At 44.7% G+C, this 24,945-nt stretch overlaps 1 protein-coding gene across 1 annotated transcript in view; it reads right to left on the bottom strand.

The window, feature by feature from the left end:
* Positions 1 to 1,191: 1,191 nt before the first annotated feature.
* LOC146782794 (uncharacterized) overlaps positions 1,192 to 24,945 on the bottom strand; it is a 64,654-nt gene continuing 40,900 nt past the window's right edge. Inside the window, exons 5-7 of the mRNA XM_085637251.1 lie at positions 12,063 to 12,190; positions 9,820 to 9,889; positions 1,192 to 3,459 (exon numbers count right to left, since the gene is read on the bottom strand). Of these exons, the coding sequence (XP_085493377.1) occupies positions 3,304 to 3,459; positions 9,820 to 9,889; positions 12,063 to 12,190 (354 nt within the window). The 3' untranslated portion in view covers positions 1,192 to 3,303. The remainder of the gene's footprint in view (positions 3,460 to 9,819; positions 9,890 to 12,062; positions 12,191 to 24,945) is intronic.

Genomic DNA, 24,945 nt, shown 5'->3' with positions numbered 1-24,945 from the left:
TCGGTGCCTCCTCGGGTTCCTTCTTTGCAGGGACTGTGGATCGGGCGGTGAGAGGTCTGGAGGTCCAGGTCTTGTCAGTCTCTGGGCTCGGGCTCCGGCGGGAGGCGGCGGCAAAGCAGACATTGATTCGCTGGATGGTGCTTGCGTTAGCAAGGTGGTCACTCCCTGACCACAGGGGAGATTGGCTTCAGTCCTCTGTGCGGTAGAGCGTCGAAGTTCCCGTCTTCTTCTTAGTTTCAAGTTGATTCCAGGATGTCTAAAGTCTTAGGACACAGCTCCTACCTTTATTCGGATTCTAGGGGCCGGACTACCTGCTAGGTCCCTCCCTATGGGTGGGACCAGGAAGGGGGGTGGTTACACCCCCAATCCTTTGTCCAGCTCGCCCCAGGTCCAGGGCTGGTGTGCCCCAGGACCGGTTTGAACTGGCATATGCACCGAGGCTCCTTGTGATCCTCAGGCATGTCTCATTCTATTCAAGCCCTACCTGACCAATACACAAAATCCTGTCTGGGGTGGTGCATGCACCTCCCCTGGCAGGAAACCCTTTGTCCACACCTCCCAAGCTGGAAGGACTCCCAGCAGCAGGAGGGCAGACTTGTGTCTGTGGTGGCAGCATCCATTTTGTGGAGCTGAGGCTATGTCTGATTTTACCCGGGTTTCAGGTACTGTACATGTCGTGTCCCTCTAGAAGGGTGGAATGCTAACCCCGTCGCCAGCATTGGCGAGGGGTTAGTATTCCAATTCGTATGACACCGTACTCGACATGTTTTGATAAAGCCAAACCAAAGTTAGCATTTAACCGCGAGGTTCATAATGCACTTAAGAGTATATGGTATGACGATATCTGGAAACAGTAGAAGGAAGTTGTTCCGACCACTGCAGACAGGCTCAGCTCATGCCAGAGCACCATCTCACATGGAACCAAGCACTCTGCCTTCAGGATTGCTAAGGCCTGCCATAGGAGTGACTTATAGGTTAACATGTGTCCCATTTAAGGTTAGGTATAGGTATACTACACCTAAGTAAGAGGTGGTTACACCAACTTACCCCAGATGAGTGATCAGCCAGTTGTGTCAAATTTGTTAGGCCAAGCCTGGGGTGGCATAATACATGCTTCAGCCCCTGGCAGGCCTTAGATACACCAATGCCCTGGGTACCTAGTGTACACTGGTACAGGGGCTCACAGGGTGATCCAACCAATTGGGTATGTACCTAGGGTACATGGAGTCCATTTTAAAGAGAGAACAGCTAGGCTGAGATCCTGAATGGCAGGATCTCAGGCCAATTAAGTCGAAAAACCAGCTAGACACTAGGCAAAAATTTGGGGGTAACCATAGTCAGATATTCACCTTCCTACACCCACCATCTAAAGGACACTAGAAGCCTGCCATGTCAGACAGGTGGTGGTTTACTATGGAAAAATGCTCCCTCCAGTACCGTCCCATGGTATGCAACATAGGGCGTAGATCACCTCTTAAGCTTATCCAGAGTGCAGAGACGCCAGTGCATGAAACTTCACCAGAAATGGGAACGGCACCAACCCAAACAAAAAAATCAGTGACTGATGCAGTGACCCTATATGAATGACTCAGTGAATGATCTTCTCCCTCAGTTGTTAGTGGTATGCCGCCTGCTAGAGCCTGGACCATTCTGTCCTAGGTGTGGTGAAGGGGATCAGACCACCCACCAGAAGCACAGCCTGAACTTTCTGCCTACCCGTCATACTCTTGTCTATTCGTTGGGTGACAGCTCTGCCCAGGCAGGCCCTCCCCAAGGGTGCACCCTGTGGTGTGCAGGGCACAGTTCTCTCTGTAGGTGATTACACATCAGAACCTTCACTCCAACTGATTCTGTCTCCAAAAACTCCCGGCTGAGGCAGATTTCTAATGCACTGCTCCACTGTCCCGGTCATTCACTCTCTCACATCAGACACACTGGCAGCCAGGCCCTGCCCACGCAGATCATCGGCACACCATGATGTTGGTAGCACATATGCAAGCATTCTTCCCATCGCCTTTTGTGTGATTGATGTAATACCCTAAGCGGCCATGGTTGGGCAAGACATGGGTCCCTTGCTCACTGGCCCATGGGATCCAAGCTCTACCTCACTGACGAGGCCTAACAAGGCAGAAAATGCTCTGGGGAAGCTTGTGTTCCCTTCTGGAGGGGGCTTTCCTTGGCAGTTTGGAATGGACTGTTTCCACGGTTAGCAGGGTCAGTGCTCATTTGTATAGCGGGCCTTTGTCCAGAGTGGCAAAGTGGGAAAAAAAAGAGGGGTTAGAATGCTGCGCCGAGCGATTGCCAGTGGTTATACTATTTGGAAGCATTCCTCCGATCACTTTTTTGTGTGATTGCTAGGACATATGTAACAGCTTTCACAAGCTTGTGCATGGCACTGCCATCTAAGGCAAACAACCAAAGCTTGCACCCCGGGCTCCTTCTCCCTTCAAATCATTGCATACATTCCAAACAACTGGTCTATACACACCTAGTCTGAAGTGAGAGGCCCTAACACTGCTACTTCCCCGTGGCCTGTGAATTGCCGTCTGTATTCTATGTTTATCTTCCAACTCCATTGCAATACATTTTTAGTGTTCTGTTTTTGTGAATATAACTGTGAGAGTACTTATGAGGTCAGCAGGTCTCACACAGAGGACTGACAGTGCTTGTTGGCTGGTCAGGGCAGGGCAGAGGAGCCTGTGTGCAGCGGCAAAACCAGCCTCTGAGCTACAGCCTCTAAGAAGCACGAGTCAGCAATAGCAACTAAGGAAGAGGGGAATATAACACTAGGAAGTCGGGAACCATTATTCCTGCAGACACTCACTCACTCTTACACGTAGGCGAACCAGTTCTGGCATTTGCCGTGCCAGGTGAATAACATCACCAGGAGCTTGGCATTTCCGCTGAGTTGTTCAAAATAGTAGCCTGGAGAACCAAATCAGTTGGGGGGCAATCTCTACTTCACATTCACGCCTGTGGCCAATCGGAATTCTGACTGACAAAATGAGATTCCAAAAGCCAGAATTAGGAATCTGCTTGGTCAGTCAGAATTCCAAATGCATGAACATATTTGAATTTATGTATGGATCTAAAACACTCTAGGAGCAGCTCCAGTGACCAGAAGGGTACAAACTGATAATGGACCATGAAACGAGAACATGACAGTCGCCATCCTAGGATGAAACGTTTTGAAAAGGTCACGCCACCCATCTTCTTCCTTCTAGGATGAGCTTCCACTCTATAGCATATTCACAGTAGATTCTTCTTCAAGATGGCTGCCCAGGAATGAGTTGCATCATCTCCTCAATGGTTGCTATGCTTGGCAATGACGCGGTCAGTCTGGACACCCACGTCAGCCTGTCCTGGAGGTAGTCCAAGGCGTTGGAGGCGGAGTAGGTAGTCTGAGTGCAGGCTTGAGTCAGTTAGGTCAATGAAGCGCTTGTAGTTCAGCTGAACTTCCTGTCCAGAAAGGAAACAGAAAAGGGATTATGGTAAAAAGCAGACGGGGAAGGTTCTCAGCTGCATCATTACTACCAGCCTACCCATGAGAGACGGGAGGGTCACTGGCCCCGATTTCAGCACTTCTGGCGAGTCCCCCCTGCAATGATGATGCAATAAGGCCCGGGTTTCCTTTTCCAAACAGCAGCACTTTAGGTCTTGTCCCTAAGTTAGCGGCACCGCTGAATGCTGAGCGAGCTGTCATGTTGATGCAGCCCGCTCAGCTTTAATATTTGTTCTGCAGAAAGACACCCCACAACGTAGGGGTTTCCTTCTGCAGAACTAAAAAATAATAACTGAAGAGGAAGTTTTCCCCCTGCGAGTCAGGGAGATGTTATCATTTTCCTGCCCTACATCCCCTTGCATTGTGATGGAGCAGGCATCAATTGCAAACCGGGGACCCTGTGATGGACGGGCTGCAGGGTGAGAGGTTTCTGACAGCAGAGCCAACCGAGGCTACACCTACAGATACGTAGCGGTCCCCCCACCTCTGCATGTGGTGGAAGAACCTCAAATTTAGCAGATCTGGAGTTTCACCAATTTATGAATGAGCATCAGTTCTGCCAAACTCTAAACAACCTCTAAAGAGTTTACAATAACAAATTAAACTGGCTCCATGTATGCAGCTACCATTGTGAGCAAGACTATATTGCTATTAAAGGTGGTTGAATTACATTATAAAGCGCTTGGACAGATGGGGTGGCTCTCAACCTTGACAGGAGATAACCCTCTGTGGGTCTCTTCGCGACTGGGTGAAGTGCAGCCCCTATTCGGGTTCGAGCATTGGGGTCTCATAGGGATCAGTGAACTAGGAGATGTATGGGTGGGTGCAGACAAAAAGAAGTTTCAGGCACCCAAGGAAGAATACACAATGCCAGAAGGAGAGGTTTTTCATTACCTTCGACTCAGGCACGCGCTCTATAAAGATACGCAGACGGCAACACAAGTAGAGGATACTAACCCATTAGAAGATAGGTGCTCGTTGAACCCTGGAGGCATAAGGCAATTTCTCTTATATACAGGAAAATCATGAACAATCTGCCTGATGCGTTGGAGGCCCCGAAGGGATTCCTCAGGAAGCTATCGGATGAGGTGTGGAACAAAGCACTCCAGGAACCCAGGGAGGTGGCGTTCAGAGCGGGGTTTCGCCTAATTCACTTATATATCCTACAGAGTGTATTACACTAGGGTACTGATGATGAAGATTGGAAGAGCAGACACTGATGATTGTCTCGGGGGATGTGGTCAGATGGACGCGTTTATTCATATCCTGTGGGGATGCCCTGTAATGCAACTGCACTGGCTGGGGGTAATGCAGGCTCTAGCAGGACTTGCGCTGCTCCAAAGTAAGAAACTTTATATCCTGGGTATATGGGTGGGACCAAGCAGGCACCAGAAAATAAGCATTTTTTGTGTAATCTAGTTATGATTGTAGCCCGTCACAATATTGTGCAACTATGGGGGGTCATCTGTACCACCACAGGTGGAGTAATGGAGTAAAGATATGGATTGGTGCATGGGGACTGAGTGGTATGTCTATGAGGGGAGAGACTGCCCTTATAAATTTGAGGATGTTTGGGAACCATGGTGCATATATAGGGGCCTTCTGTGTGCTTAGTTACTCATGTATATGCCCTGAGGTGTCTGGCTAAAGATATGAAAAAATTATTGTGATGGGTGTTTGCACATATAAAATGCTAATATTTGAATAAGTAATACCTGCCTACTGGGTTATGTTCCAAGCCATGTACTTTCTAATGTTGTCTTTATTTCAAATAAAAAAAGGATTTTTTTTTTAAAAAGCATTGCTTTTTCCGTTAGAAGCTGCTAACTAACTTTGCACTGGAACACATATCACCTAACTGCTTTTGTGTTCACTCAAACCGCTCTGAAAACCAATAAATATATTAAATTTGATGGGACAGATGGTGACGAACCTGGACTATCCCAGAAAATACAGGCCATCTGGTCACCCTACTACACAGACACACCAGTTCACTACATCGTCCCTTTCCTAACACACAAGACAACACAATCACCTCTCTCACTGTGAGCTATTATTCTCTATTGGTTATCAACTCATACCCCGGGGCATCACATTTAAGCGGCTGGGGAGCATCAAATTATGTGGAAGGGGAGCACCAAAATATGCACCAAGAAAAGGCACATTATGCGGCATAAATACAGCACACTTTCTGAAAGTATTACTTCGTTATTTTGTCATTTTAACAAATGAAAATACTGTTTGGGCAACTTATTCACCACATTAGTACCAGTTTAACAACCTAACAGAGAAATAAGTAACTGAAAGATGACCAGTTAACCTTTTCTAAGGGCTTTCCACTGCGTGTGATCACGTAGCAGCATTTTTAGTAACTTTTGACCAATTTGAGCAAGAAACACCTTTTGTTTAGTAAAATGCGCAGATTATGCAGCAGATGATGGCTCATGAGGCAAGTCCATAATTATGCGACAAAATCAGCGGATGCAGAATCACATAGTTCCAGTGGCCCTGCTCATACCTCCTGTTATCTACATTCAGGGTCCAGACTCTAAGACAAAGACACAAACTGGATATAAGCATTAGGTCAAGTCTGCCAATCTAAATCCCCTCAAACGCAAGATTTGTCTCCTCAACTCAAAACTATTCCACATAGACTATTCACTGTCTCACCCAAGGCCTTTGTTTACTGCTCTTGTAAAATCACCATCCCCGCCCAACTCATGCATGAACATAATGCATGACCACGGCTGGACAGACGGTACTTGGGACACGAATGGAGATGATGCCGGCACGGATGGAAGGCAATAATTCTTAGAAATTCAGAAGAATATTGGCGTCACTGGAATATCGATGTATAAGAATTTACATCACTATATTGCTTCGGTGATCTTCATGAGCTTTTCCCAACAAGGATAGAAATAATTAACAGACGCCACGAGAACATCAATATAGATGACTGTACATCACTAGATTGTTTCAGTGTTCTTCATGACCTAATTTCAACCCTGATGAAGTCCATTTTTGGGACGAAACGCGTTGGCTGGGCTTGATGCATGTGATTGAAAATGAAAATAAAGATTAATGGAAGAAAAGAGATTTTAAGCCTCCCCGCACTATAATTTTGTGTGAATTGCATGGATTTGAAAAGAGATTGTTTATAATTTATAAATGTATTATATCTGAATATATGCTCCTTTTCATTATTTGAAGAGAAGTTCTTTCTGGCATATTGTGACTTCTATAGCAGTGGAGTCACGAAAAGTTGAGCATTTCGAATTGAATATTTTTGGGAACTATTATACTGATGCAGCCAATTAAGCTTCACTGCTGTTCTTCTAAATTTAAGCATGAACATAACTAGTGCACACGTTCACACAGCAAGCGTGTATACCCCGTCCAAATAGGATCCATCCCTATCTCTCACATGAAGACATTTCCAGCCTGCTTGCAAACTTTTGCTGTCAACCCCCTTTCTTCCTCCACAGCCCCCACCTGCCCATCCTCCATGGCCAACCTCACTCAGAACATTATACCGACCATCTTGTCGCAAAGAACCAAATGTCAGATCTGCTTTCCAAAAACTGTAGCTAAAAGGAACATTATTCAGATTCCAGTCGAACTCCTCAACACTCTCTACACCATAACCACAGAGTTATCCCTCAGCCGCTTGCAACTGTAGATCAACAGTGAAGCACAAGCTGGACATTGCTGACACAATTACCCACTACAATGTTGACCTCGTTCTCACTGCGATCTGCTGCAAGACACTTCCCACAATATCATGTACTTTCTGCCCCCTCTGAATTACTCCAGCACTAGATGTGATCATGAAGGGAGGTTCTGAAGGAGGTGTAGCAGTTATCTTCAGGAACTCCCTGCAGTTCAAAGAGAGTCCTAATATGTCTTTTCTCTCATTTCAATGCTCGACTCTTTAACTCCACTCACAGGAAAACGTCCCTATTAGACTAAATGCTATTTATCACCCTCCAGGCGATAATGCTACATTTATTGAGGAATGCTGGGAACTTATGATAAGCCAATCGATTTGCAGTGATGATGTTATCTTTCCTGGAGATGTTAATCATCACTGGGGCAACACAATTGATGCAACAGTCAATCTTCTCTTCTTGTTATAGAAACAGTCACCATAAACCACTAATCTCACTTACCTCAAAACTGCAAGATTACTCTGCGAGAGAAACATCTTCGATGCAAAGGTGCCACACTCTCGATCGCTCATCAATTCAGCCAATGCCCATCACAAGTACCTTATCAAACTGGTCAGGGAGGCAAACAAATCTGCAACTTCCTTCAGATTTGATGATCCATTGGTGAAATCTCAAGAATTTACAATTTTTCAAAACCAAAGGGAACATTGCATGCCAATATAAGAACACATGTCAAACGTATGAACTAGTGAGAGAGGAGGGGTTACTAGCAGCTGTCATGAAGACCAAACCCTCTGCAGATCCAGAGTATCTATAGTTCTTTTGTCCAGAGTCCACCCTTCCCTTTCTTGCTAAAACCATCGCAAGCTGTGTTGCACGGCAGCTGACCCAGCATCTTCAATTCAATTACCTCTTAAATTAGTAACAGGATTCAATCAAGTCTACAGCACAGAAACAGCTCTGTTCCAGGTCGTTTACAATACATTCCACTTCCTGGGTTTGGGCACTCCTGCCTCCTAGTCCTTCTTGACCTATCTGCGTCTTTCGATACAGTTCATCACTGACGCCTCAGAATACCGTCAAAAATCAGACGGGAATCAATGCAGCGATCCTCAGATGGTTCAAGTCATACCTAACAGAGAGATCACAGAAGTTAAAAATTGCCACCAACATTTTAAATCTGATTGCCTTGACACGAGGGATCCTCCCAGGTTTCCATCCTAGCTCCTACCCTCTTCAACGTATCCACGAGACTTCTTGGAGACTCACGAAAGAAATCAGGGATTCTCGGTCAGCAAGATGCTGATGATACTGAACTGTAGCTCAAGGTCGCCTAGTCAACACTCTACACGCTATTCAGGAATGGATGACTGCCCATCACTTAGAATGTAATCCATCTGAGAATTAATTTCTCCTCAACTCATTGGGCCGATCATCACTGCCAATACACTCCTGATTGGAGTCAATCAGCATCCTGAACTGCAAACCTACCAGCATCGACCGCGCCAAATCTCCATGAGTCTCCCTTGATAAAAGGTCACAAGTAAACACCATGGTGAGAAATGCACATTTTAACTATGCCTGCTATTGGACATTTATCGCTTTCTTCCGGAATAAGATCTCAAAAGGCTTATGTAATCAATCATGCTATCAAGACTCGACTACTATAATTCCCTACCGACTGGTCTTCCCAAAACATATATCACTCCATTAAAAAGCAGTTTTGCATGTCACAGCATCCTTCATCTCAGGAGCCAAAAGGAATGGCCATATCTCTCCAAACTGCCGATGCCCCTTTGGCTTCGCACTGAAGCCAGAGATAAACACAAACATCCTGCATCATCCACAAGGCCCTTCACCCCTCCACTCGGGGATACCTGGCTGCGAAGCTTAAGAAATCTGGTGGGAGCAGACGGTGACAAAATCCTGAAGCTCTGCTCCTTCCGGACCAACCTTTGAAAGGGAAAGATGTCGGACTCTGTCATTTTCTGGGTGTGTTACCAGAATCTAGAGCTCTCTACCTCCAAGCTTATACACTACCGCCGAACTTAGAATCTTCAAATCCGAACTGAGAGGCCTTCCGCGTGAAAGACACTTCAATTATTCTTTCTTCCTCAATTTTATATTATACTTCCTTTTGCCTCATACCTGTTCAAATCCAGTTACTCCATGCTTATAACTTCTACAACCGATAATTCTCATGTAATGTTCTGGTTCTAGTGTCATACCAGTTTACATGTTGCTACGCAATATTTGTAACATACGTAACATATAACTCTCACTGTACAACCTCTTTCTATTGTAAAGCGCTCTTAACACCTTTTGAGTAAAGTTGGCACTATATAGGAGTGCATAATGACCTCACTACTATTATCTTTGGGAGTGGGGGGATATGGAGAAGCTAAGATCAACACTCACCTGGAATATATGATTCTGTTTGGGGGTGGGGGGGGGTTGTGAGTGAATGAGGTACAGAAGGGCAACACAACTTGAGTAGAGAAGCATCTTAAGTGGGTATATTAGTGAGTAAAATATGATTCTTCCCTGGAACTCAACACCCCCATCTTGGAGGGAATAAACACGGGCACTCATCTGGAATAAAGGAACCCACTTAGGGCTGGCATAGAGGAAGTGAAGGGCCACTCTCACCTGGAACTGATATTCATACGCCTTCTTCTCCTGGTGGAGCCTGGATATCTCATTGCGGAGACCCGCTATCCTGAAATTATAGTGAGAAGAGACTGTTACAGCAAAGGGCACAAATAATTGGGAGTTAAAGAATAAATGTGCCCTTAACACAACTCTGTAAAGTACACATAAATTTATGTTTCTCAACTTTTAATCATGTGTTTTCTCTTAGCTTTTAATTGTAACTATTGAAGCCAGACCTAACTGGGACGATATTTGCCCCTCTCAAATGTATATTATCCAAACACTAGAAGACCTTTATCCTACAGTCATACATTGTCTTTCTATACTAATTCATTGTTACTCTATACTGATACATGCTCACTTTCTGTAACTTTACATTGATGGCTTGTGTTTATGCAAAAACAAAGGCAAAAGAGGATCTGGCCTTTCATCCTTGCTCATCAAAGAATTAGCAGGAGGGAAGGTTTTTATTGCGCAAGACATGCGTAAATCTCAATTATATCCGCATTTCACAGAGTTTCCCACTTTTCTTATAACTATGTACTGTTGCAAGCTTACAACATTTCACTGGAGTGATAATTGGTGCTGAAAATGTATGTGTCGTTTTGTCGTACATTTACTGTAAAGCCATGTTCGTAGCAACTTAGAAACCGGAATGGATTTCGGTGAACTTTTTTTCTTGCAAAAAGATAAAAGCAGTGCAAAAGTCTCAATTTCCACATGAAATCCTTCTTTTGTAGAACTCTGTGTATAACCTTCATGTAGTACTTGTGTACTTGATACGATGACACTTTAAGACACTCTATGGCACTCCCCTCTATGACACTTTACTCCACTCTACAACACTCTATGACACTTTACTCTACTCTCTGCCCCTCCACTCTTCGCCACTCTACACACCTCCACTCTATGCCCTTCTAACTCTATGCACTCCACTCTATTCTATACCACTCTATGACACTCTACTCCACTAAACGATGCTCTATGCAACTCCCTCTGGGCCAGTGGATGCAACTTTACTCCACAATACTCCACTCCACACCACTCCACCGTACGACACTCTAAGCTACTCCACTCTGACACTCTACTCCTCTCTACTCTACGCCACTCTACAATACTATTCCACTCTATGCCACTCTACTCTCTGCCACTCCACTCTCCGCAACTCTACACACCTCCACTCTCTGCCCTTCTAACTCTATGCACTCCACTCTATGTCACTCGCTGCCCCTCCACTCTACGACACTCTACTCTACTCTGTGCCATTCCACTCTACTCTATACCACTCTATGACACTCTACTGCACTAAACAATGCTCTATGCATTTCCCTCTGGGCCAGTGGATGCAACTTTACTCCACAATACTCCACTCCACACCACTCCACCATACGACACTCTAAGCTACTCCACTCTGACACTCTACTCCTCTCTACTCTACGCCACTCTACAATACTATTCCACCCTATGCCACTCTACTCTATGCCACTCCACTCTACTTCACAGCACTCCACTCTACAATTGTCCACTCTAGGACACTCTATTCTTTTCTATGCCATTCCACTCTACAACACTCTACTCCACTTTATGCCACTCCACGACAATCTACTCACTCTACTTTACGACATTCTACGCAATTCGCTTTATGCTGCTCCATACCACTTTACTCCACTCTACAACAATCTTCTCCACTCTATGTCACTCCACTCTACACCACTCCACGACACTCTACTCTAATCTACACTCTTCCACTCTACGCCCCTCCACTCTAAGACACTCTATGACACTATACTCCCTCCACGACACTCCATGCCACTTTACTCCACTCTACGTCAATACACTCTATGACAATCTACTCCACTCTACACAACTCCACTTTACGACACTCTATTCCAATCTACACTTCTCCACTCTATGCCCCTCCATTTTATGACACTCTGTGACACTCTACTCCCTCCACAACACTCCATGACACTCTCCTCCAATCTATGCTGCTGAACTCTACAATACTCCACCACTCTCTATGCCACTCCACTCTAGGACACTCTACTTCATTCCATGCCACTCTATGCCGCTGAGATCTATAAATACATTAATAATTGTGTAAATTAATCTATAAAAGCATAAGAAGATCCAAAACATTCAGATGGATCGTAAAAACAAAGAAACATTTTATAACCCAGAGTTTCTACGGCGGAATAAGAGAATGGCCTTTGGCCTGTTAGAAGCCCGAACTTGCTTACTCGCTGTCTAATGCCAGGATTTCTAGCTTATGGTGATGAAGAAGCTTGGATCGTTCTTCTGCCGCCTGTGTCCTGCACTCGTCCCGAGCTGCCATTACCGCGACCTCAAGCTCCTTCTGGAACTCCTCCTGGGAACAAAGCAAAAGGAAGTGACGTCAAGGAAATACTGCAGGACAATTATATCACTAACACAAGTGGGATTGTCTCTTTCAGTGCTTGGATAGTATGTGTCCTCATTACACAACTCAATTTGACTCATTTTGACAACGGCAGAATGAATGGTTGAACTGATCCGTGGCTGTATATAAGAGATTGAGATCTTCAGTGGTCGCTCAACCCACTGAGCTATCTTAGTGGTAGAGGGGGGATCTCAGTATGCCAATTATTTCCACTGTTGCATTCAGATGTAGTCTTACACTATGCACTGAACAATGTTTTGTGTTCAAATATACTATTCGTACAAACATTGAATATCTTGAATAAATATACAAGGATGTTTTTAGGGTAGGACTGGTGCCAGAATAATGAGTTTTAAGACTTGTGCTTCAAAACTATTGTAGCAAATATGTTGATGCCCAAAATATAAACCAGGTAATTACATATCGGTTAGTATAGGTTTACTATAATTAACTCCACATATATGTACCATGATGATATATGTATGAAGAGGTGGAGCTAAGACTAGTGTCTCCTAGGAAGTGTGGGGCTAAACTCTCATCCACCAACAGGAAGTTGGAAAAGGGAGACAATCAAGCAATCCACCTATTGTGAACCTGCGACTAGGAAGGAGGCATGTTTAGGACTCCCACAATCTGATTTTAAGGCTCACTTTTCAGTTTATCAGCAGTCAAGCTGGGAACCAAGTGAGTTCTGATGTTTCCCCGGTCTTTTTTTCAAAACTCAAGAACTGATCTCCCCTAACGTGTGTGGAGTTCTATAGCCTGAGGTGAGGAGAGCCTTTATTGACCCACCAGAGGCTTTAGCTTACCGCAAATCTGGAATATGGACTATAATTGAAGATAAACCAACCCTTTTGAGAAAAGAGGTTGCATTAGTGAAGAATACGGGATTCTTCTTTCTTTTATTTTAAATAATGTATTCTACTTTCTTTTGTTTCACTGGAGAAAGACTAAGGCATATATATATATATATATACATATATATATATATATGTCCAGTAGAAGGCTAGGAGCCGAAACGCGTGGACCGTCCTCTACCGTTTTGTAATTGCACTATGGTTGAATAAAATTGCACATACCTAAAACCTTCTGAAAGTGGTGATGTGATCCTTAACTGAATCCAACTGGAACGGAGGAATTCAGAGTATATATATATATATATATATGAGCACGGTTTGAATGCCTAGCTCCAACTACCGCTGCTCCTGAACGAAGGGCGCGTCGTCCGTACGGATCAACCAGGCAGGATCCGTTAACATCTCCAGTAATCCAAATCACCACAGTGAAAAGATGACGACGCCATGTCTTGCTGAGATATCAAATATTTAATCGTCAGCTGCTGGACGCGTTTCGCCTGTCCTGCAGGCTTGTTCACCAACAGTATACAATAAAGTTCACCACCATTTTGAACACAGAAGAGCCATGTCACATGACTAAAACTACCAACGTAGTGTGTTAGAAGACAGACTGGTAGTTTATACATTTATAGATAAATAAATGCACTGAAAGACCGCCTAGAATACTGCAAATACAATGAAATTACAATTTAATCAAATTATAATTCAGTAGTTATTTACCACTGCTTTAAGAGTTAGCTCCTTTTATTCAAAAAAATAAAAATGAAAAAGCAGCTGGTATCTTTTCCAATGCGCAAGTGATCAAAGTTATGGACTTTGTTCTGCATATCGGATGAAGATTGTCAATGACTCTCAGTGTATAGCCCCAGTGGGCTTAGCAATAGAGGCGGACAGCTAACAATCAGTCTGTATATTTCATTCAATGTGACACCTCTAGTGAGTTCCACCCTATGTGAAAAAAATATATGTATGTAATACTCATACCATGCCAAAGCATTCGGATATGAAAATGAAAAATGGTTAAAAACAAACAGAAAGGGAAGAAGCTAGCGCACTTTAAAACATTTAGAAATGTGTATGGAGATACTCCTCAATGTTCAAACCAGCTGGTGCTTTACAATTTAGTTTGATTATATATGAGGATTCAATTTTCTTCAGCTTTTTCTCCCGATTGCCGCCTCTCATATTGAACCTCACTGCATCAATTACATAATAGGACAGCCCAGTTATATTTTTCTGATGGTGTTGCTCAAAGTGACGCGCTACTGGATAGGACTTGTCGCCATTTTTAATGGCTCTTAAATGTTGTAACACACGCTTGTGCACAGGTAAGATCGTGCTGCCCACATATCTCAATCCACAAGGGCATTGTAGCACATAGACAGCATGATCCGTTTTGCATGTATAATGCCCTCTGATCTTAAACTCTTTATCAGCCAAACCAGTTGTATACTTCGCAGTGTTAATACCATGCACACAAGCTTTACACTTTTTACATTTTACAAACCCTTCCTTTTTCACTAACCACATTGTTGCTGCCATTTTGGTAGGGGGAGTTTTCAATACATTACTGACCAACATTTGTTTGAAACTTGTTGCTCGTCTAAATGTAAGCTGCGGTCTTTTTTGAACAATTTTGCTTAATATTGGGTCACTTCGCACTAAATGCCAATGTTTAGACAAAATGCTTCTCACTTTTTTGTGTTGGACATTATAAGTAGTTATCATTCTGCACTCATTATTATTAGAACTTTCCTTTTTCTTCTTGGTGTTGCTTTTGTTGAAAAGAATGTCTTCCCTTGACCTCTTTTTTGCTTTCAACATTGCTGCTTTAATGCATTGCTCAGAATACCCTCTTGCTTTAAGCCGACACAAAAAAGTGAGAAGCATTTTGTATTTTTATATTCTTATGTGCAATCTAGCGTGAATACACAGCATTTTCCATTTGATCCAGATGCAATAAAAGGATGCGTATTGCCCTCTTCTATCTCTCCCCTGACATGTTATAGTAACCTCTACCCTTGGAACATTATATTTGAACATCAGAGACTGTATGTCTACTCTAAAGTATCTGCCCAACGTGTCTGCCTATTTCATATGGGGTAAAATGTGTCTGTTTTAGGGCTAAGAAGTTATGTTCTTTAATTGTGTACTTCACAATGATTTTTTTGTTCTGTAACAAACTGCAGTATGGACAAACTTTATTTTGTAAGAATTGTAAATTATGATTTTCCCCTTTTAGTATCACATGAAGTTTCTTAATTGGTGGTGGGAAAGGGTACAGCTGTCCCTTTAAAATGTGCACTGAACTCTATGACCTAGAAGAAGGCTATGGCCGAAACGCATAGGTCTAATCTGTGGGTTGGTCTAATCTGTGGGTTAACATGCACCTTGAACTTTGCACTTTGCTGGTTTTTGGCTAAAAATGTATGGAAGCAGTTGAAGCCTAATAAATCGCTTCTGTAAGGATTCCTGTGTGTCGTCCTGTTTCTCCTGGTTACGGAGTGATGAAAGAAGGGCTGGTTTCAGAAGCCTTCCCCAATATATAAACTAAAATGCATTGCGTCGCCCCACCAGGCAGATTCATCACCACAGGGTAACTATTTCTGCACGGGGAGAGAGGAGGCAGTATTTACTGTCTGAAAAGGGGATCACAAAAGGTTCAAGTCATAGATCCATAATCACGGTGATTGGGGCAGGGTGAGGTCCATTAGCCATTATTATTGGGACTCCACTAGGTGTTTGGAATGCCCCATTTACTTAATGGGCTTCCACGCAGGACTACACCTACCAGCATGCAACTGCCGGGAGTGTGAGCGCGAGGACTGTACAAACCGCATCTCTCCCACTGAATTCATTCACAGGTATTCCATCAAATCGCCGACGCGTTTCGAAGTTCACTACTTTGTCTTCCAGGGCTGATGGAAAAAACAAATGCGCAGTCAGGTACTTCCTGTTCCTAAAATGTTCCATGATTGCACGCCTCTGATTGGCTGCCTAATTAGTCCTGTGCAAAGGATTCTGGAATAGGTAGTCCTGACAATAAAAAGACCCTGTATGGGTGCGCTAATTATTCTGCTGGATGACCGCTGTACAAACCCACAGAGGGGTCTTAGAAGAAGAGCCAGTTCTAAATCCAAGCGCTGTGTTCCCAAGTTGATGGCTCGGTATATACCTGCCACATAGCCCCCTACAATCATGGGGTTGGTGCTTCTCGGCAGCCGGGTAGCCGCCTAAAAATACCTGCTCCACATGTCCTGTGACGTGTGCAAAGCACTCTGGACACAGTGTAGGTATCAAACCTTTAATAGTACAAACCGCATCTCTCCCACTGAATTCATTCAGGTATTAAGCAAATAAATATATATATATATATATATATGTATGTGTATATATATATATTATTGGTAAAATATATTATAAATGTGTGATGGAAATGTTGGAGAAAATACAGTTCCCTTGAACAAACTATCTGGTAGCAAGTTGTTACCTTACTGGAAGACCTAAACAAAATAATGGCGACATAAAGGAGTGTTGTGAAAAAGGTGATGACAAAAGGTAAAAATGTTTAGGAAAAGACGTGATTCAATCAGGGGCGTAGCTTACTTGGTAAGATTCAGGGGGTGGGAACATCAAATTTCCCAACTATAAAAGTAATGGGCTGCAGGGTGATGGGTTGAGTTGACCAAGGTTCAGGATGGACTGTTTCCATGGGGCACAGGGTCAGTACTGATTTGCATCAGGGGGGCTCTGGGTTGGAATGCTGTCCCGAGTGATTGCCACTGGTCCGACTACTTTCAAGCATTCATCCCATCACTTTTTGGGCGTTTTAATTGCCAGTAGATTGGCTGGAAGCCTCGGCAACCTTACAGTCCAATAAATCAAACATAGGAAGTGCTTGTACAGCACATATCCTGAGCTCAAGTATTTAAAAGTGCCCCCGTATGTGATAATAAAGAAAGGGGAGGCTCTGTGAAATAGAATGTTTGCCTAGGATCACACAATTTGGACATGCAAGGAAGCTGGTATTGTTCCCAGGTTATCTTGTTTCATATTTTGAAATTCAGCCACCAGGGGTTGTATTCTTGAAAGTGCCCCGAGGAGAAAACGGGCACGTGCTCCCGCTTTGTGTGTCCCCGGTGCACTTTGGTTTTACAGAATGGGCCGCAGATGCTTGTGCGACCCCTTCTGTAATACAGATAGCGCTGGCACAGAACGCTATCTCATTTCCATGGGGGCATGGCCTTATGTAAATGATGGAATTTCTTTATCTCTGAGCCCACACTGTTTTATGGATGCGGGCACAAAGCAAAGAAACTGTCAGGAGGTGCACTGACAGTGCATCACAAAAAGGTGGCGCACTGTCAGTGCGCCCCCTGATGGCAGCCCTCTGGAGAGGGTCAAGGGGGTTCTGTGGACCCCCCCAGGCTTCCTCTTGCAGGAGAGTTAAGTCACTCACTGCATCCGCTTGCAAGGGGATCTCTCTCCTCTCTTTAAAGTGCAGGCTGGAGCCGCCTGCACAGTGAAACACGGAGTGGATTTGAGGCAGCTGCTCTGTATATCACTTGAATGTGCTGCCCTTAGGACAGCGCACGATAGTGCACCCTATATGTAATAGGGTCTCTATTGGGTATCTCTCTTCATCCAAGGTCACTGTATTGTCTTTCATTGTTGGCTAAAGAAGAGAAAACTGGCAAAGAGATCACAGACCTGACTCAAGGCCCCCAAACTGGTGCAGTGCGAAATGTTATTCTTTATAATTTAACTAATCATATGTTAATCCATGTGCTAATGTGTGGCAATATACTCATTGCTAAATATAATGTTGATTTAGATATGTGCTTTCACATTTTCCTTTTTGTTGCAGGAACAAGATAACCTTTGTTCGTATGAAGAGTAGCTCAGTGTTTGCTTTGAGAAATGTTAGGATAAGATTAATTGGAAGTTTGTTGTGATTTACACCACATGTGGGGATGAGAGCGATCCTCCTGTACCAGGCAGACTGGACCGATGATACATCCAAGGTTGCGCAGCCATACGCGCCTTTGTTCGATGATGAGAGTGAGGTGAGTTTACCTGCTCCAAGAAGATGGCGTATCCTCATTTGTCTCATCTCTGGGGAGTTGGTGGGGAAAGCTCCGGAAGAATGCAATGTATTTAAACTGCGTGGTAATAGTTTGGGAGATCCTGTCCTGACTTTGCCGAGGGAAGACCTTTCCCTACCTCTGCTGATTTCTCATATGGTTAGCCCTTCACTTAGACTCCTGAACTTTTCTGTCCTTTCGCCTTGAACCTTTAGCCTGCTTCACTTCATACCGACATCTTCTGCTTAGGATTTCCCCTTGTCATCTTTAAATGCTTTATTTAATTTAGGGAATCTTGTAACTTTGACTAATTTGTTAATAAACCTTCATTGTTTTGGAAACTGTCCTCACTGTCGTTCTTGTGGAACCAAATAGGTTTCTCTGTAATTTGAAATTGGTGTACAGATGTTAGCTCCCAGAATACACTTTCAGTCAATATCCGAAAGTCCATACGACCAGTGGCGCATTCTGACTACACCAGAGTCCGACACATTGAAAATTGTGCAGCACCAATCCAGAATGCATTTATTTGGGGGGTGTCACCCCTATAAAGCTATGCCCCTGGATTCAATATTAGCTTCCTTTCAAGTCAAACAAAAAACTTAACACACAACTCTTGTAACTGAGAAGATTTGGGCAAACTGTCCATTTGAAGGATCCAACCAGTCTAGAGCAAAACATATTTCTCTGTGCCCAGTCCCGCATGTCTAACAATCACCATCCGGAATTCCAAAATGTTCCTTTGCATGGTAATGCCGGCTTGGGTTTTGAGGCCCACGGTGACATCATTCATCAGATGGCCCCTTTAAAAGAGTTATAGGACTATTCAGTGCGGTGGATATGATATAGGACCTAGCATTAATAGGACATAATGCAAAAGTGGCGGATGAAAAGACTTGAATCAATCTCAACCTCTGATAATCACTCTAGCTGCATTCCATTCTATCGTTTTTAGCATGTCTACGAGATGCAGACAGGGTCAAAAAATACACGAATCATTGTTGGTCTGTCCCAAAAAGCTCAGTAGAACCACATCTAGTAGTTCAAGAACGCTCCGCAAATGGGCAGAAGTAACCCAGGCATCTTTGCCCTTATTGAACCCCTTTGATGAACTGCAGTTTGTGGTCCTGTGGCACCTCAAGTTGGCACCCATGTCTTGGCAAGGTCATGCCACTTAAGATGCCTCGCTTAGCCCAGTAGGTTTCTGTTGGACCTGTCAGCCCTAGGGTAGTCTCCCCATCTTTTTTTGATCGTGCCTCATTTTTTTCCACCCTCATTTTTATGTTGGACCTAGGTCTCCGGGCGCCTTTTCATTGCCAATCAGTGTTAAGGTGCAGGTGCTCCCTTCTCCCAAGATGGCTGCCACAGGCCCCTGCTACTGCGGAGTGGTCTTTACTAGTAGCACCCTAGCTGCCAGGAGCTGGCTGGAACCCCACAACAACGTTGCGACACCAGCCCGCCTTTTTTGTCCCAGAGGCCAGAGGTTGCCTTCAGCGAGTCGGGGCCCGCGGAGAAGCCCGGGGCCCCGTTGCTGCCGTAGCCACCGCTGCCGGGGTCGTAGGAGGCTGTGGACCGTCCCCCATCACCGAGCGCATCACCTGTGGGGCCCGAAGCGGCGAAGAACGCCTGCCGCAGTGAAGACTCCGAGGACGCCGAGATCAAGGTAACCCCCGGGGGCTGGGAGGTAGCGTGGCCCTGCGGAGGCCTGGGACACACCCCCCTGCTCCCTGGGAGGCTTGGGAAGGACCCGGTGCGCCCCCTGTCGACCGGGAGCGGCACCGAACTCGGAGACTCGGGATCCCCTCCGCGGGATTCCCTCCTTGCATCGGAGACCCGGATTCCCCTCCGAGGGATTGCCCCCCTTCCTTGAGACTGCCGCGTATCAAGAGACCGTCTACTTGAGGCCTGTCAAGTACGGGTAGCGCTGAAGGTTCCCGAACTGCTAACAAGTGTTTAATGCTTGCTTATCACGAGTAGCACTGTGTTCTTAGGGTCTGCCCAGAAATGTTTAATGCTTGATTATTACGAGTAGTGCTATGTTCTTAGATCCTGCTCAACAGTGTTTAATGCTTAATTATTACGAGTAGTGCTATGTTCTTAGATCCTGCTCAACAGTGTTTAATGCTTGATTATTACGAGTAGTGCTATGTTCTTAGATCCTGCCCAACAGTGTTTAATGCTTGATTATTAGGAGTAGTGCTATTTTCTTAGATCCTGCTCAAAAGTGTCTAATGCTTGCTTATTACGAGTAGCGCTATGTTCCCAGTCCTGCTCCAACGCGCTTAACGCCTGATTAGTTCGAGTAGCGCTGCGACCTCCAGTTGAAGCGCTAGTGTTATCACGAGTAGCGGTAAGCCCGCGGAGTGTGCCCTGAGTCGCTACTAGTTCCCATGTGTGGCGCTACGGTTCCCAGTCATATTTCATCGCGCTGATCATTACCAGACGCCGCGCGAGGTGCCACGGCAGAGCGAAACGCTAGAGGTGGGAGGGGCGCAGCACCAAGACTAACCGCTGTGTTTACCGCTCCCCTCAGGTTTGCCAGGTAACACTAGTGAAACTATGAAGAAGGGCTCACGAAGCTGATGCTAGAGTATACAGGTGTGGCCTATGGTCTTTTAGTGAATCGCTGGGGAATAGAATGCTGATGTATTCAGGTACTGCCTAGGGCACCATCATGAAATGCTGGAGAATCAACTGCTAATGTATTCAAGTAATGCCATTGCCATCTAATGAACTGCTTTTACATCTGACTGCGTAGGTAAACTTGAGTCATTTGCATAAATCCTACTGTGTGGCGTCCCTTATTGTGTGCATCTCCTGCCTCCGAGGATGTGTGTGTTGTATGGTCGCTTTACACATGAGCCTTTGGGTGCCCAGCCGCTCGAGCCACGTTACCCCCTTAGGGCTTGGTGACCCCAGGTCTTACAGTTTCAGATAAAATTGTTTGAATTAGTCAGAAACTCTGAAGAGCCATCTATCTATTCATTAATTTTAGCTTGAGTTGACCATTTCAGAGCAGCCTAAAAGTATTTAGATATTATGTGATTAACAAAAACATTTCTGCTTTTTATTGGGCAAAATTCATATGTCCCAGTGTGTTACAGTTACCGATGTTATCCGTATGGCAAGCATTTCTTCAGTCTGGCCCAGTGCAGTTCTTAATGCATATTTTGCTATCTTTGTAAGCAGTTGAACAGTCTTATAGCATGAAGCGATGGATGGAAATGCTTGAATCAATAACACGACTCATAAATACGCTGGATACATTCTAGTTCAGTGTTTTAGGTCATCTGTGCCAGTCTGGTCTGGGGACAAACATTTGCACATCAATCTTAGCCCACCCCAAAAGGGACAGTCAAACCCAAACTGCTGGTCCTGGGTCTCCCTGAATATGACCATAGGCAACCCCAAGCATCGACGCCATCTGTGAAATGCATCAGGCTTGGTACCCACTTCTCGGCATATCCTTTCCACTTAGGGTGGCAACTGTGGACGGGAACGCCCTAGAAATAGAAACTGAGGCCAGGAAATGACAAAGGAGAACTTATTCCCAGCAGTAGTTGGCTCCAGTACAATGAGCCCACAAACAGACAGCGCTGCCCCCCAGGCTTTCGTCCCTCACCGAGTGGTTTTGACAATCTTTTTTGTTGTGCGCATCCATCAATTTGGAGCTTTGTGGTTGAAGCACCTGCAACAATTTCCCAGTAAGGCAATCTAGAAAATGCCATCAAGTTATAGAATCCATCTCGATCTAGTGGAACTGTTTCTTTAGAATTAGAGCGAGTTTTGTTCCAAACTCAACAGGTCGTGTATTCCTAAAGCGGGTTAGTCTATCCCTAGGCCTTGAATTCTAAATTCAAGTGACCTAGTGATGTCCCTTTATTGAAGGTACTTGAGGGTTGGTTCAATATGCCAGCATTTCTATCTAGTAAGGTATGTAGTTTGACCATCTGCATCATGAGCATTGATGACTTACCCAACTTTCCTCTCAGCAAGTGTGTTCTGGTGTAAGTCTACCTGTGGAAGGCTCGTATTCCGGCCCTATGGCAGGTTATGCTCTCTCCTTGAGCATCTTACTTGGAGAACGACAGACATACTCACTGGGGCCATAAAGTAGAATGAAGCCCCATGTTGCAAAGTTCAGCCAACTTGAGACAAGGTTGCATAAATGCAGATGTTTCTTGGGCTCGGTTGCCAGCTTTCTGGAATGACTCAAAATCGATTATAGTCAGTCAGAGGCCAGTTTAGGCAAAAGTTAAATACGGCTACCTGGAATTCGGCGGGTGTGATACCATATGGAAAAATGAAATTTCTTAGAGTCTAGGAATTTAGACATCAGCTTCTATAGGACCGCGAAAATTTACTAGTTTGAAGTAATAAATATATTTTGTCCTTACTTAATGTGGCTAGGTGGTCTCACTGGGAAAACTCAAAACTCAGTCCCAATATTGAATGTCTATATCCCACTAGGTTCTACACATAACTCACTTTCAGCCGGCGAGGCCAAACTGATGAAAACAAATTGTAAGGAATAGGGAACAATATTACATGGGGCCCTAGAGAACCTTAAGCACAGCAAAAGGAAAACTCTGCAGACAGTTGTACAAGCTTCTTTGTTTACTACACTTGCCGCCATCAACTATTGTTGATTTACTCCCTCGGGAAGGAAATCCGCCACATTACGGTCAAGTGAAAGAAAAAAGGGAGGACCGAATGTGATCCTTTCTGTCAGAGGCTGTTAGGGACAGAAGCACAAACCTTTTCTGGAATAGAGCAGCTCGGGTAACTGGTCTGAAACCTCCAAGGACATTTGCCTTGATATCTGGAAAGGTAGGAGAGAATTATCCATTCTGTGCACCAAATACACAGAGTCCTGCATTGAGGGAAACCTGGGGTACTGATGAGATTTACCGAGCCGAACAGAACTTCCACCCTGGCCCAGAATTTGGAGCCCTAAATGAAGCAAATGAGCTATTCCTGTGCACAAAGAACACATGGGCTGCCAGTCTGAGTTCTAAAGAAAGATACAACCAGTGGCGGCTGGTATGTACAGAGGGTGGTGAAGCAGGGAGGGGCATAAAAAAAGAAAGAAAGTAGACTTACCTTCCACGTGCAGCACGACGGCCTCCTTTCTTGGGTGTTTTCTGGATGCCAGATGCAGGAAACTGCACTACCCAATCCTGGTGCTGCTATCACAGCATGAGAGCAGCGCCAGGATTGGATAGAGCAGGCTCTCCCAGCGCTTGTAGGAGCACTGGAGGTCTGCGCTTTCTCTAACCCAGCTGTCAAAGACCGCTGCGTTAGAGAACTTTAAAATGTGCATGTTGGCTGGCCGTCACAAGACGGCCAGCCAAAGGAACATGCGCATTTTAAAGCGCACTGCACAGCTCCTTGCTGGTGCCACTCGGCAGCACTGGCCTCGTCCGCCACTTAGTTTGGGACGGGTTGCTGAAAAATAAAATGGGAATAAATAACCTTTATTACCAATTTATTTTTCTTCTCTGGAGTTTGTTTGGCGACGCTCCTCCACTCAAAAGGAAGAGCCGTCCCTGGATACAACCAACGGGGAAAGATGCTCACCCCCTTTCCAGGAATGTTTTCTGCTAAGGCATCCCTCACTCGTGGAAGAGGAGCCGCCTTCTCACATTTCCCAACGCAGCACTAGGATAGCCCTCAAAGTTATAGGTGAAATGCCCTGCTAGACCATGAGGGGACGCTGTTCTCCGAGGGTCTCTTTAGGCATTTCTCATCTTGGGTTGTTGAACGGGAAATATTCCATATATAACAAGCCGGATTCCATCCAGAATCCTATGATCTTGATAATATCACAGCTCTTCGGGTCATCCCGGACAAGTATAATAAAGGTCGGCCAGTTTATGCGGCTTTTCTGGATTGTTTTTGGCCTTTACAAAACTGATGAGCTAACCTCAGGATAATCATGTGTTGCTCGACTCACTGATCGCCTTGAACACTGATAACTAGTGTCAGTACATGGCCTCTTGAGAGCTTACGGAGGCCTCTGTCAAAGAATAGCTACTCCAAAGAGTGCTAAGCAGGGGTGTATGATAGCAACCCTGTTAATCTCCTTGTACGACCTCCCATCAATCTTCACCAGGATGAGAAAGCTTCCTCCGCTTAGGTAGATGCTTGATACAACCTATACTTCATCCAGATAAAATACTAGACATCATTTTTATAGACTTGATGCCCGGCAGCTTCCAAAGTCCAGTCAATTCCTTACAACCCCAGTCTTGTGATCTGTTTCTCAAAATAAACATCAGAAAAAGTGGCTAATGGTCTTTAGGAAGCACTAAAGACTGTGAACTTCTCTTGGGGGAGCGGGTCTATCGGACTTAGGAGAGCCAATAGCTACTTACGTCTGGATACTGGAGTTTCTCATAACTTGACCAGTGATCACCGTAGAGAACAGCACATAGGGTGAGCAGTGATGTGTCCGCGGTGGGACTGCACAGCCTTTACAGGACAATGGGAAAAATACACGTCATGTACGCTAGTGTACGAAACCAGGGTTCCATCGACTTTTCCATATGGGGTGCAGTATATTCCTAAGGGCAGGTATGCACCTTTGAAAAGAAGCAATGGGGAACAAGCATTAGAAAGCCAAGATGTCTGGCTTGTATTTTTTATCCCTGACCAAATCTTTAAAAACGTTTGCTGCAGTGTAAAGATTATTTTCCGTGTACTGAGCATTTTTAGTATAGTTTATCGTGAGAATTTTGTGAGTTCTAATACCTCCTTATAG

Source organism: Triturus cristatus, chromosome 12 (genome assembly GCF_964204655.1).
Source record: "Triturus cristatus chromosome 12, aTriCri1.1, whole genome shotgun sequence".
NCBI classification, from domain to species: domain Eukaryota; kingdom Metazoa; phylum Chordata; class Amphibia; order Caudata; family Salamandridae; genus Triturus; species Triturus cristatus.
This window is presented reverse-complemented; position numbering and strand designations above follow the sequence as displayed.